The following is a 13,471-nucleotide window of genomic DNA, read 5'->3' on the forward strand; positions in this document are numbered from 1 at the left end:
GATGAGAGATTATAGAGGGAAATTTATATTTCCTTTGTTTGAGAAACCACAAGGGTTCAATTGTTAGAGGCTATGGCTATTCTAAGGGCTTTGGAAGTAGCAAGTAACTTCGAGCTCGAGACAATTGAGGTGGAGTCCGAAGCACTCGTAGTAGTGAATAAGCTGTAGATGAGTTGAACTTGTGCAAAACAGTATGAGCATTTTGTGGATGCCGTTTTTTATTATTATTTGAACATATGAGAGTGTTTCTATAATTTTTGAAACGTTGAGGGTATTAACTGCAGATTTTTAAATTATTTTGGAAGCTGCTGTTAATTTTCAGATTTCATGTTTGTTATTTTAAATTTTGAAATGTCAAGATGTTTTGTGTAATTTTAAATTTTTGAGGGTATTTTGTGTAATTTAAAAAAAAATTGGGTATTTTGTAATACTTCATATATTATAGCATGCTAGTTCATTACCTTAACAAACTAATACTGTGAAGTTGTTTCATGTATTTTATTAATTTTTTTAAATTGTTGTGCTATTAGTAGTTTATATTGGATTAAGATATGATATAATTATGATTAGAATAGATTAAGATTTAAATGAAATATTTAAAGTATTGAAGAGTAATATTGACTATGGAAAGTTTTTTCTCAACTCATACTTTTAAAGATGGTATGATATGATATAATATGATATGATTGGTAGAATAGACAATACGATAGCTCAGACTGTAGCTCAACACGAGCTTCACGTTTCTAATTCTATGCATTGGTGAAATGAAATTTTTTTGATTGCTAGTTCGGAAATGGATTATATACTCTTTAATTCTATTTAATAAAAAGGAAAAAAATGTTTTAAGGTCCCCAAAAAAAGATCCGGTTGTGACTAGGCCCCCTGTATTTTTTTGGTGTGAACAAGCCCCCAATACCAAACTCAATAATGTTTCAGCCCCTTTTTCATTTCCGAGACAACTCTGAGAGCACAGTTCGTCTCTAAAGACAAAATTGCCCTTGTAACTGTCGCCCCAAATCTGCCCTCCCTCTTTCTCTCTCCCGCGCTCTTCTCTCTTCAGACCCACAAATATCCCCAAAACTCAAACCTCCCTCAGCTTGCGAACCCAATTTGAAAACCCTAGTTTCACTCTAGCGGCCAGGTAATCCACAAGGAAAATGCCGAAAAAATTATAAGAGAAATGGCTAAGAACCCTAAGCGACGCAAGGGTGAAGTAGACTAGATTCAAACGGAAGCGGACGTTTGTCACCGACGTCGGTCGGCACGACTTGCGCAGGAGGAACTGCCAAACTTATCCCCCTCCGCCTCCGCCTTGATATCTCACGCTGGCGGTTCTGTTTCGCCATCCTCTGATGATGAGGAGAGTAACGAGGCGATGTAAACCCTATTGATCATGAAAAGTCAGGAAAATCGAGAGCGCAAGAGGAGACGCTCGCCGGAGGATGTGGCCATCTCAAAGAAGAAGTAAGTTCCCAATCAATTGAGGGTTTTTGAATTTAATTATTTTAAATGAGTAATGTTGATTTTAATTGTGGTTTATTGGTTCCTTCTTTGAAGGAAATGGTGGTGAGAGACTGGTTATTGTAGTGTATAAGCAGTTTCTTAATTTTGGAGAAAGGTCTGAACAATATGAAGTGTTATCAGGTTGGAAGAAATGCATGTAAACAATTCTCAATTGTTAATAGCTAGTAGCAATGCATGTCAATAATCTGTGTTTGTTGTTAACGCTTACTCTGAAGTGTCAACTATTAGCTATTCATGTTAATAAAACGTGATTTTGACTATGTTAATGCCTTTACTGTTAATTGTTACCTAATTTACAGTTGAATGACTTGTTAAGAGTAAATTGTTGTTCATCCAGGAAAGTTGTTGCTGAAGGTGATATAAGGCCTAGTGCCTATCTTGGAACGTATTGTTCCTTCATGCAAAAACTGCAACCAAAACTGAAGAAGTGACATTGGGATGCCTACAAGGGCAGTAACTTTGAGCACTATGTGTTCTTTGGTCCCCCAACACGTGATCGATGGGCACTAGAGTATGTGCTCAGTCATTATACTGGCGAAACTGATGAGTTCTCTTTTCCCGACCCCGAGAGCGGTTCTATATTATCAGTGAAATTTGATGAAGAGTGGGTGCAAACTCACACAGGCTTCCCTATTGATGGGGAGCTAATCTACGGGAATAGAGACCCTCACAACCGGCTTTGGAGGCAATACTTTGAAGATAAGAAAGAAATGCTGAAGGCCAAGCCAAAGGCCAAGGCTACACCAGAAGCTGGTAGCATGAGGAGATATGTCGAGGAGTTACTGGAAACACTTGTTGAGTCTTCTGATAATAAGAACATTGAGGATTTTGTGCTGCTTCAGATCTTGTACCAATGTGCAACGATTTGGTGCCCGAACAACTCTCAAGGCATCCCAAGACAATTGTTTCAATATGTAGATAGTATTGAGAGAGTGAAGACCATTGCGTGGGGTAAATTTATTTTTGATGAGACGAAGAGAGGCATTCAAATTGCTGTTCAAGGGATGAGGAAGCCAGGGGTTACATACGTACCTGGATGCATGCCGCTCATCCCTGTAAGTTGCATGATCATCTGGCTTGACATTTGATCTAGTTAATAGGAGTCATGGTAACATGCATTAGAAAACATGTACAACATTGAACGTTAAACAGGTTATGGATAAAATCAACATGTTAACATGAAGTTTGACATATAAAAGTAAAAGTTAACATTAATAGGTGAAAGTTAACATGTTAACATGAATTTTAACATATAAAAATTAAAGTTAACATTAATAAGTGAAAGGTAACATGTACCCATTAATGTTAACATAGGTTAGTGAAGTGAAGGCTAGCTATTTAGTATGTAGTTCAAGAAAGAGTTATGCAAGTTAACTATTTTGACATTTGATCCTTCAGTATGTAGTTCAAGAAAGAGTTATGCAAGTTAACTATTTTGACATTTGATCCTTCGATTCTGACAGCTATGGTACTTTGAGATGATTGGCATTAAAAAACCAGCCCTAAACTTGAGGTGGAAGCCTCCAATGACCAACTGGGTAAGGGTCAGAGGGACGGCTGGATCACTGAGGATGGAGACAATCGTCTCTAAGGCCAAGAAAGCAAGCATAAAACTTGAGGAGAAACCAATTTCACACAGTATTGGATGTGGTGAAAAATACCCTCAAAGGGAGCCCAGCACGAAGAAGATTGAATTCACTCGCTTTGGGAAAAATAGAAGTGTAGGTTGTCTAAAAATCATTGCAGATAGCTGATTCCCATCAAACACTGATGATGGAAGTTACAATTTGACGGCTTCCAGAAGACTATAATTTGAAGACTTTCACGTGGATCGATGAATGTTACAATCTGACGACCTTCGTAACAACTGATGAAAGCTCTAATCAACAGCCTTCACAATCAACATCGAGAGTTATAATCTGACAACTCTCACATTTTTAAGGAGTCAAGACGAAGGTTACAAGATGACGATCTTTGCAACGCTCTAGCAAAAGATATTACAAATCGACGGTCTCTTCAAACCAAAACGCAGATATCTCTCAAACCGTAAGAAATTTGGCAAAATTGACGGAGCAAACCGAACCCTATGGGGTAGGTTTGGTCAGCTCCGTCTCATCGAGATAGTCGGTTTTTATATATAATTCGTCTAATTCTGACTTACGGTTTAAAAGTTATGACCTGTTCTTCACAAAAAGTTATGTTCTGAAGTCCGTCTGCAAGACTGGACTTCGCTTGAACATTGGACTTAGCTTGAAGCTCGCCAATCCCGCCTAAAGCTCACCTCTGCATTACAGAATCAAAAACGCATAGTTTGTGGACTTAAAACGCAGAGTTCAACTCTACGTCCAACGACAAAAATGCACAGTTCATACGGAGCCCAACTCTGCGTCCTAGGTCCAAAAATGCACAGTTCATGCGGAGCCCAACTCTACGTCCCAGGTCCAAAAACACACAGTTTATGCGGAGCCCAACTCTGCGTCCCAGGTCCAAAAACACATAGTTCATACAGAACCCAACTCTGCGTCCCAGGTCCAAAACGCAGAGTTCATCTCTGCGCAGCACGACCTGTGCGTGTTCAGCCTGAAACAGGCCCAACTCTGCGTTTCAGGTCTAAAACGTAGAGTTCGGGCCCAGAACGCTGTTTTCAGCGTTTGACTCCAGGTCTAAAACGTAGAGTTCGGGCCCAGAACGCTGTTTTCAGCGTTTGACTCGTTCAAGCACGATTTGAACGGTTCCAGAACCGTTTTCTCCCCACGATTTGAGGGGATCACTACCATATCATGAAGAGATTTATGAGGGGCAGTTACACCATATTAAACCCTCATTAAGGAGAAATTTAAGGGGGCGGTTACACCCCTAAATCCCCTATAAATTGTGGGAAACTCAACTGAGTTGGGGCTGGCTTTTTGGATCTTAGACTTGGCAGCGAAGAGGAGATCTTCGGCTTGGCAGCGAGGGAAAGATCGACGTTCATCCTTCAACAACGTTCGACAATAGAGAGCTTTCATCCTTGGCTTATAAACCAATTTTGGTTAAATCAACTCTTTCATAGAGTTTTAAACTCGTTTAGAGTTATCAACTCGTCCAGAGTTCTAAAACTTGCTTTGCAAGTTCTCCATAGCGTCAAATCGTGAGGAGGAGATATCGTTCCAGTGAATCAAGACGTTCGGATCGTCAACGGAGAGCAAACTCGACACGAGCATTCGAGGGAGGTACTCCATCGCTACCGTGAAGAACCCAGACTTAAACAAAGAGGAGGATTTGTATCAATTCTCTTCTCTTTTGTAATCAGGAATTCAATTGTAACTGAGAGTTGAGAGAATTGTAAACATTCTTTTTCTAAGCAGTTAGAGAGAATAGAATCAAACACAGTTCTTTTACTTTTATTTCACAAATTTTTCCACGAACAAGAAGCCCAACGTCCGGGAAGCAAGAGAAGAAAAGGAGTAAAGCTATGGAGCAAACTAGGCCGAGAAAGATGAACGAGAAAGAAAAGCAGAAGGATGGGAAGCAAGAGAAGGTGAAGGGCAGACCAAAGAGCTCATCTGTGGGTTACGTAAGCAGCAATGACTCTTTACACATCACAGCATATTTACATTGAGTTAAATATTTTATCGTTATCATTAATTCATTTTCAATTTGCATTGTTCCATGTTAACTTTCTTTTGTGGGTTTTCATAACTATTCTGCTTAATCTTGTGGATTTACATGGGTAAAGGGTATATGGTTTACTTATCAGATTTTATCCCAGCATATCGCAGATGCTTTTTCAAGAGAAGATGAAATAGATAAGTTGACACCTGTAGAGCAAATTTATTTTTGGAGGAATACGGCCAAAATAAATTAGAAATTGCTCCACACTGTCAAGCATAGCAAGCGCCTTCAATGGGATGCTTGCTCTCAGGAGATACATAGGTTGAACAAGAAATTGGAGCACTATGAATGGACCGCAGACTTGATTGACCCTGAAGACCTGAAAAAGAATGTGAAGGGGATTATGTCACAAAATGATAGGCATAAAGGGTATGCACAGAGGAAAATAAGAAAGAGTTTTGATTCTAATGATAGGGGTGATATGGGTGATGATGGAATTTGTTTTGATTATGACGATGTAACCAACATTGGCAAGGAAGCTTCTCATTTTGCCGAGGCTGTTGCGCAAATAGAGAAGGAGGCAGAGAAAGGTGAATGGCAAGAAATGGAGGTTGGGAATGTGGGGAAAGCTGTAGATAGTGAGGAGGAAAAGATAGAGGAAGAGAGAGAGAGGAGGAGAAGAAAGAGGGAGAGAAGGAAGGGGTAGAGGAGGTTGAAGAGAAAAAAGTAGAGAAGGAAGATGCCGAAAAAGTTGAGGCCAAAGAGGAGTACATAGAGGAAGAGACAGCTGGTGAGAAGAAGGATGGAGAGAAGATGGAGGATAAAGATCAGGTGCAAGTTTATCGGAAGAGGGTATTAGGGGATCAAGTACCAGAAAGAGGACTCGCTCACATCTAGTCCGAACCCCTTTCACTGAAGGAAAGAAGAAGGACGGTCGTCCAGATATAATTAACATATCACACCACAAGGATGAAGAGAGGGAGAAAATCAGGTTCTATTGTAAGCCTGAGGAATGCACTTGGGATTTTCTTGGGAAGAGGAAAATCAAGAAGAAGGAGGAGGCTCTATTGAAGTTGCTAAACAAGAGTATTCCCAACCTTGATGATTTTAGCATACGTGTGATTGATAGTGAAGGAACCTTCGTGCACAACTTTAGAGTGCCTCAGCATGTAGCAGCAAAGCTCACACCAGACGAGAACAGATGGCTCTCTCAGTTCTGCAATCAAACAGCCCATCAGTAAGTTTAGACATTCTGATTAATTGTGGCTACAACATGTTAGTTTTCATTGTTACATGTTAATGATTATAGGTTTATGTTAACTTATACCTATTTGAGCCAACGTTTGCCAAATCATGTTTATATTTGCAAATCCAGTTTCCTATAGCCTGGTTTATGTTACCATTTGGACCTTATTGTTATGTTTCAGGTCACATATTATTGTTAAGACATTGAACAGCAGCATTGATTCAACGGAGCTTCTTTAACTTCTACGTGGCGGGCGTATCGATGACCATGCAAGTTTAATATGTTAATCTTTTACGCAATACTTGGATTTACTGCGTGTTGAGATGTTATGCAATCTAATTTGCATCTTCTCCAACGTATGTTAACATGTCATGGAAGCTCTTGTAGATAGGCTCAGCACATGGCTAGAGAGGCCAGAAATTGGTTCTGTTGGCATGAAATATGGGGTTGTATCAGCATTTTTCCGCGTAAGCATTAGCTTCAAACTCCTAATGTTTTTTAACTCCTATTTATAAATGGCTTATCATTATTTGCTTGGCAATACAACACAGCCTTTATGCAGTGAACCCAGATTTCCCACCTTTATACATCTCATTCATACAAAAGCATGTTGCCGCAAAGAAATCAGTACTCCTTATCCCGCTTGTGCGGCATGACCACTGGCATGTTGCTGAAGTAAGGTTGGACGAGGATGTTATCAAGCATTACAGCTCGGCAGGCCACAATGCATACCTGGAGCCAGTAAATAAAGTAATTGGTTTCATGGATCACATGAAGGCTGGTTTTGATCTAATAATGTTTGGAAGAAGTTCCGATATGAAGCCGTCCCTTACGAGCAACAGACTGGAATGTTAGTGTTTCACACATTTAAACATTTTTATTTTATTCAGCATCAAATATCTAACTATCTTTCCAATGTATATGATGTAGGTTTGAAATATCTAACTATCTTTCCAATGTATATGATGTAGGTTTGATTGTGGGCTTTTCGTTCCTTTATATATAATGGCTATAATACAAGGGACAATGTATATGATGTAGGTTTGATTGTGGGCTTTTCGTTCCTTTATATATAATGGCTATAATACAAGGGACAAATACCAGTCAGGTAACTAATCCCGCTGACGAGTCTGACATCATCCGTGCCAGGCTTGCAGCTGAACTCCTAATTGAAGGATGGGAACAGAAAAATTACGTGGATGTGCTAGAAAAGGATGGGTGAATGATGTCCGAAAAAGTTATGTATTGAACAGATTGCTGTGGGAGCAAAACTAACAGGCATATTAATTTAGATGTATAACTAGAGAAAGGTTGTGTAACTAGTTGCTAGTTAAGATATCATGTGGTATTCCACTTTTTATTTAACTGGAGGGTAGGTTGGACGAGGAGATGTATTTAACTGGTTGTGTAACTGGTTGACAGCGGAATCTTTGCTGCTAAAATGTTTGAAATGCAATACATAACAAGGCTATAAGGGATGATAGAATATGTCACTGATGTGCTGAGAATAAAACTTGCATTGTATGTCATATAAGTATGAAAGACAACATATAGCACTGAAAGTTAACCACTTTCAATAAAAGTTAACCCGTAGCTCTGAAACTTAACCACTATCAGTAATAGTTAACATGTAGCTCTAAAACTTGACCACTATCAATAAGAGTTAACATATAGCTCTGAAACTTAACCACTTTCAATAAAAGTTAGCCCGTAGCTCTGAAACTTAACCACTATCTGTAATAGTTAACATGTAGCTCTAAAACTTGACCACTATCAGTAAGAGTTAACATATAGCTCTGAAACTTAACCATTTATAGTAAACGTTAAGGTATACACGTGATACTTGACCAATTTCAGTTAGAGATAACATATAGCTCTCATACTTAACCACTATCAGTAACAGTTAACATATAGCTCTGATACCTAACCATTTATAGTAAACGTTAACGTATAGCTCTGATACTAAAACATTTTAGTAAAAGTTAACCTATTACGCTTATAATTTACCACTATCAGTAAACGCCGACACAAAATAGATACCAATTTCAGCAAGATAAGAAAATTACAGAAAATTTGCATTTTAATCATTCAGTGGAAGCTAAGGTCGACAACAAGCTTCTCAATTAAGTTTCATCTTACAGATGACAAAGATGATGAAAATTAGAACCATACAAAAACAACACAGGAAGAATGAACAAAGTTTCCATTTTTCAACTTCGCGGTTTGCTTGCTTCAGTGCTTTCTTCAACTGCTTTGCCTTGACCGCCATATCATCTTCAACGGGGACTTCTGGGCAATCTGGAATATTCCTACTTACCATTACATCTTCACTGTGAGCCCAAGCGAAAAACTTGCATTGCCTCTTTGGGAAATTTGCACATCGCCAGAAGTATCTACCCTTGTTCCTCCTATTTTTGCACTGCCTCATGGGTGTTGGAATGTTACAAAAACAACATACCTCCTCGCATGACTGAACACCCTCTGACGTTTTCATCTCGCAATCTCAAGAGGGAATGAAGGGAAAGTTAGAACTTCTATTAAGCTTATAACTTTGCTACATGCACATTATATATTGCATAAGGAACAACTTAATAGCCGTTGGAATATTGCTGTTGGAACAGTTTGGCAGCTAGCCGTTAGAACAGTGACTAATATGTTGGAGATGTCACCCATTTAAACGTTTGAATCTTGCCATGACAGGTGTAGATCTAAAAACGTCTTTCATGCTTGCAGTTTCTATTAATAGCATGAACAAAATGAATATAGCTTGCATTATCACAGATTACAAAAGTACAACGCTATATACTTAACAACTTTAAAACCATCTATATGTCTCATACAAAAGTATTGTTGTTAGAAGCTGAAACACACTAGTCACGGATGGGCTCATTGCAGGTTGCTCTATTGTGACCTTTAACTTTGCACCGAGAACATTTGATTGGCCGTTTGTATATGGTTCTGTTGTTTATGCGTCTTGTTCTATTTCTTCCCCTCCTCTTAGTGGTAATTGGTGGCAAAATCTGGATTTCATCCTTGGGCACACTCCGCTTCTCATAGTCTAGTATGGGATATAATATTTCATTGTAGCTCTTTTTAAATGCTTCTACGGACATGAACCAATCACAATATTGATATACATCTCTTTTCATATAAATAATGACTGCACAAGCATGGACACAAGGAATCCGGTTTACGTCTCAAGCTCGGCAAGTGCATGTCCTATTCTCCAAATCAACGAGAGTGGTTCTATGTGATTGCGCTTTGAAAATATCATCTCTAGATCGCTTAATCTCTAAAGTGCGCCCTTTTTCCATATTTTCTCTAACAATCTGCTCAGCTTTAGGACAAAGATAGCTTGTCCACTTACCAGCCATTATCCGTCTGTTGTTCATGCGAGTCATAAGTTGTTTTCGGATATGCTCCACCATTTGCAGGATACGTAACAATCGGGCTTCACGACTCCAACTGTTAAAGGATTCTGCGACATTAGAGGTTACATGGCCATATCTGCAAAGGACAACATAATAGGAAGTATGATGGGCATATAGTATGTAATATTATTAACAAGTGACTATAAAACTTAACCTATACTGCTAAAGGCTAACATAAAACATCATAGTTAACATATATTGGTGAAAGTTAACATATATCAGCGAAGGTTAACCTATAAAAAGGAAAACATCATAGTTAACATATATTGGTGAAAGTTAACATATATCAGCGAAGGTTAACCTATAAAAAGGATACTTCACATATATGCATAACAATTGGTGAAAGTTAACATATATCAGCGAAGGTTAACCTATAAAAAGGATACTTCACATATATGCATAACAATTAACATCAACTGCAAAATGTCATAATGATTGAATGCATACCTAATGCCAGGGAAGAAGGCATTTGCCCAATGCTCTAGCGAGTAATTAATTGCAATATCATATGCGACTGGAGCTATCTCATAAATTTCCTTCATATAGTCGTTCCATTCCACTATAGTGTATTTATAGCAAACAGTTTGGAGCAAATTCCCCAAAACCTGCGTGTCCTTTGCCTTCATTCCCAAATCCTTGAGCTTTGATCTAAAATTTTTAACTAGATGCAGAACGCAGCGTGAGTGAATTGCTTCAGGGAAATATTCTCTCACGGCTTCTCGAATCCCCTTGTCGGCATCAGAAATAATTACCAATTGGTGGGGAGGATTGTACGGGTCCAACCTTTCATACAGTATGGACCACAGGCCTTGTAGGAACCATCTCCAATTATCAATATTTTCTTGATCACATATACAATACGCAAGTGGAAATATCCATTGGTCTCCGTCATAGGCTATGGCGCTTAGGAGCATGCCTTTATATCTGTCTTTCAAAAAGGTCTCATCCAAAAATAAAAGGGGTCTACACCCATTTAAGAAATCCTGGATGCAAGCAGCATAACATATAAACAGTCTTCTGAACCTTCCTTTATTCTGGTCAATGCAAATGTAGCTTCCTGGATTCGTTTGCTTCTCCATTTGCTCATACCTGTACAACAATGCCGCTTCTGGACATGTAAATAAATATAATACATCGGAACATAAGGGTAATATATTAACATTAAAGCGGCTACGATAAACATTTGTACATAAGTTATAAATTAAGTGTAATATTTACCATCTTAATTGATCATAAGCCTCATAGCTATCACCATACATATCCTCATGCGCTCTTTCTTTGCCCCACCATATCTTACTGTATTCAAGTCTCAATCCAAATCGAGTGAGGAAGTCCTTTTGCACATCAATTGGGCGGATTTCAAGTCGTGCCTTTAATACCGGTCGTAATTGGGCTGCTATGAACTTGCGAGATGCCCGTGATTGCCCTGACAAGTTAGAATGCTGTCTGCAACTGTGTTCATTCACAAACCTTTTGATTTCCATTCTTTTATCACTTTTAACAGGAGATGCAAAGAGCATCCAAGGGCATCCATATGTCTCCTTATATCGACAACAAACACGGATACATTTGGGTTCATTCTTTACAAATTCATATTCAAAATTTTTGGCCATGGAATAGTATTGCAAAGCTAGTCTCAATTCAGTTACGGTTTCAAATTGTTGCCCCTTTTCAGTTAATGATGTGTGCCACCATTGAGGAATGCTCGAAGTGTTATTGAGAATATCATCAGCCCTCATTACAATCTCACCAGACGGAAAATCAGTTTGGATTCTCTCTGAATTGGATGTATTTCCTGGAGGAGGACAACTATAATCTACATTCAAAGAGGCATCCATGTTGCACAATTTAATCAACCAGTGAGATATCATGCACACTATGTTAAATTATCTTCTTATAACTTAAGTTAACAGCACTATGACGAAAGTTAACAATATGCATAACACAACACTCCAAAAGTTAACTAACTGGGTGTAAAATTAACCATTTTGAATAAAACTTAACATAGAGCAGTGGAATTTAACAGACAATGGACATGGTTAACACAGAACGACGAAAGTTAACATGTTCAAGAAAAGTATAACATGTTCCATAGAGAGTTAACATGTTCATATAATAGTTAACATATATTTTAGATAATTAACCTGTAAGCTGAAGGGTTAAAATGTATCCATCAGCGATGACAACTATTTTTCCCCAAAGTAGCATCGAAACCTGAAATCACAATTTTAACATCACACATATCCTAGTTTCAAACAGAGTTCATTGTATTACTTACAAATCAGTAATAACTTTTTGTTTTTTCCTCAAGAGTAGGACACTACTTGGCATCAACATCTTGCATTTTAATCAGAACAATTCTAGTTATTTGCTTGCGTTTCAACATCTTGCATTTTAATCAGAACAATTCTAGTTATTTGCTTGCGTTCCAACGTGCACTTCAAATCATGCAGAATATAGCATTATCGCCTGCCAACGTGCACTTCAAATCATGCAGAATATAGCATTATCGCCTGACGGCACCATGCTCATCAACTCTTTGAAACCCGTTGGGGGTTGTTCAAATTTATGAGGGCAATTATACGGTTACATTCAGGGGATTTAAAGCCCAGAAGGGGTGATTGAAAGTTGACCAAAAGATAACAGTGTTTACATCACACTAAGCACAATGTTATAAAGAGTTTATTAATTACTTACATTTCGCTATTAACTTTCTGCTTCTTCCCTGACGTGGAACACTCTACATTAACAGCAGCCTGCATATGAATCTCCGTACAACCAATATTTCGATTGTGCTCCAACATGCACTTCAGGTCATCTTCGTTCTCAACTGAAAAACTCATGTTGGGGGTGCCTCTCAGATTTATATATCAAGGAAAAAGATTCTTCAGGTACTTTCAATCTTTCAGCCACACCATATTTCAGTTCATAAAAGCTTGTTGTCGACCTTAGCTTCATAAATATGGCATTCTTGCCTAAAGACACCATGCAAATTAAGTCATCGGCGGCCATTGGGGGGGTGAGAGTTATGAGGACAGTTAGAGGACAGTTATGAGGAGGTGAGAAGTAATTGAGGGGATTTCAGGCGCATAAGGGTGGTTGACAATTGAAGAACAAACCCTAATTTCATTAATGAGAGAGTGAGAGCTAGAACTAACCGATTTATAATAAAGGTTGATGAAGTAGCACAGTAATGGAGGGAGGTCGCCCGCCCCCCCCCCCCCCCCCCCCGCTTTCCCCCGTCGCTTCGCCTTAAATGCGATGGGAGCGGTCGCCGTCAAAGGAGGAACCCATTCAGCCGGTTTTCCTGTGAAAGAGATGATGGTAATTTAGGTATGTTGGTCAAAATACACCCAATACATGTATATGAATGGGCTTTTGGGACTGAACCATAATTTTCACTATTTTATGGGGCTAAATGCTAAGGGAATTATTTGTTGGGTCTGAGCCACAACCGGATCTTTTTTTTGGGGCCTTGAAACATTTTTCCCTAATAAAAATTGCTCCTATTTTCCATGGAAAAAATTTTTTGGGGTGGAATTTTATCTTAATAATGGTTTTTTTTCTTCAGAATCGCTTATTACATGCATCAGTATCATCGGAGATCCCATACCCGTAACCAAACAGCCACTTAGAAGTGGGCCCATCACCTACAAGGCTACAAGTACGCCCGGTG

The 13,471-nt window shown here is 38.7% G+C and overlaps 2 protein-coding genes across 2 annotated transcripts in view; one reads left to right on the forward strand and one right to left on the reverse strand.

Annotated features, from left to right (window-relative positions):
* On the reverse strand, positions 9,562-11,633 carry LOC109838528. Its single transcript, XM_020406961.1, has 3 exons — positions 11,014-11,633; positions 10,243-10,884; positions 9,562-9,871 (listed from the first exon to the last, which is right to left on the reverse strand). Exons 1-3 carry the CDS (start codon positions 11,631-11,633, stop codon positions 9,562-9,564), a joined length of 1,572 nt encoding a protein of 523 aa, XP_020262550.1.
* LOC109838529 (probable inactive ATP-dependent zinc metalloprotease FTSHI 5, chloroplastic) overlaps positions 12,847-13,471 on the forward strand; it is a 51,343-nt gene continuing 50,718 nt past the window's right edge. Inside the window, exon 1 of the mRNA XM_020406962.1 lies at positions 12,847-12,854. Coding sequence (XP_020262551.1) covers positions 12,847-12,854 — 8 coding nt within the window. The remainder of the gene's footprint in view (positions 12,855-13,471) is intronic.

Source organism: Asparagus officinalis, chromosome 4 (genome assembly GCF_001876935.1).
Source record: "Asparagus officinalis chromosome 4, Aspof.V1, whole genome shotgun sequence".
NCBI lineage: Eukaryota > Viridiplantae > Streptophyta > Magnoliopsida > Asparagales > Asparagaceae > Asparagus > Asparagus officinalis.

Excerpts from the sequence above, each read along its gene's own strand:
- LOC109838528 (XM_020406961.1), bottom strand. The coding sequence starts at position 11,633 with ATGGATGCCTCTTTGAATGTAGATTATAGTTGTCCTCCTCCAGGAAAT. Across the intron at positions 10,885-11,013 it reads GCTTATGATCAATTAAGATG|GTATGAGCAAATGGAGAAGC; the intron begins GTAAATATTACA and ends ATTGTTGTACAG. Across the intron at positions 9,872-10,242 it reads GCCTTCTTCCCTGGCATTAG|ATATGGCCATGTAACCTCTA; the intron begins GTATGCATTCAA and ends TGTCCTTTGCAG.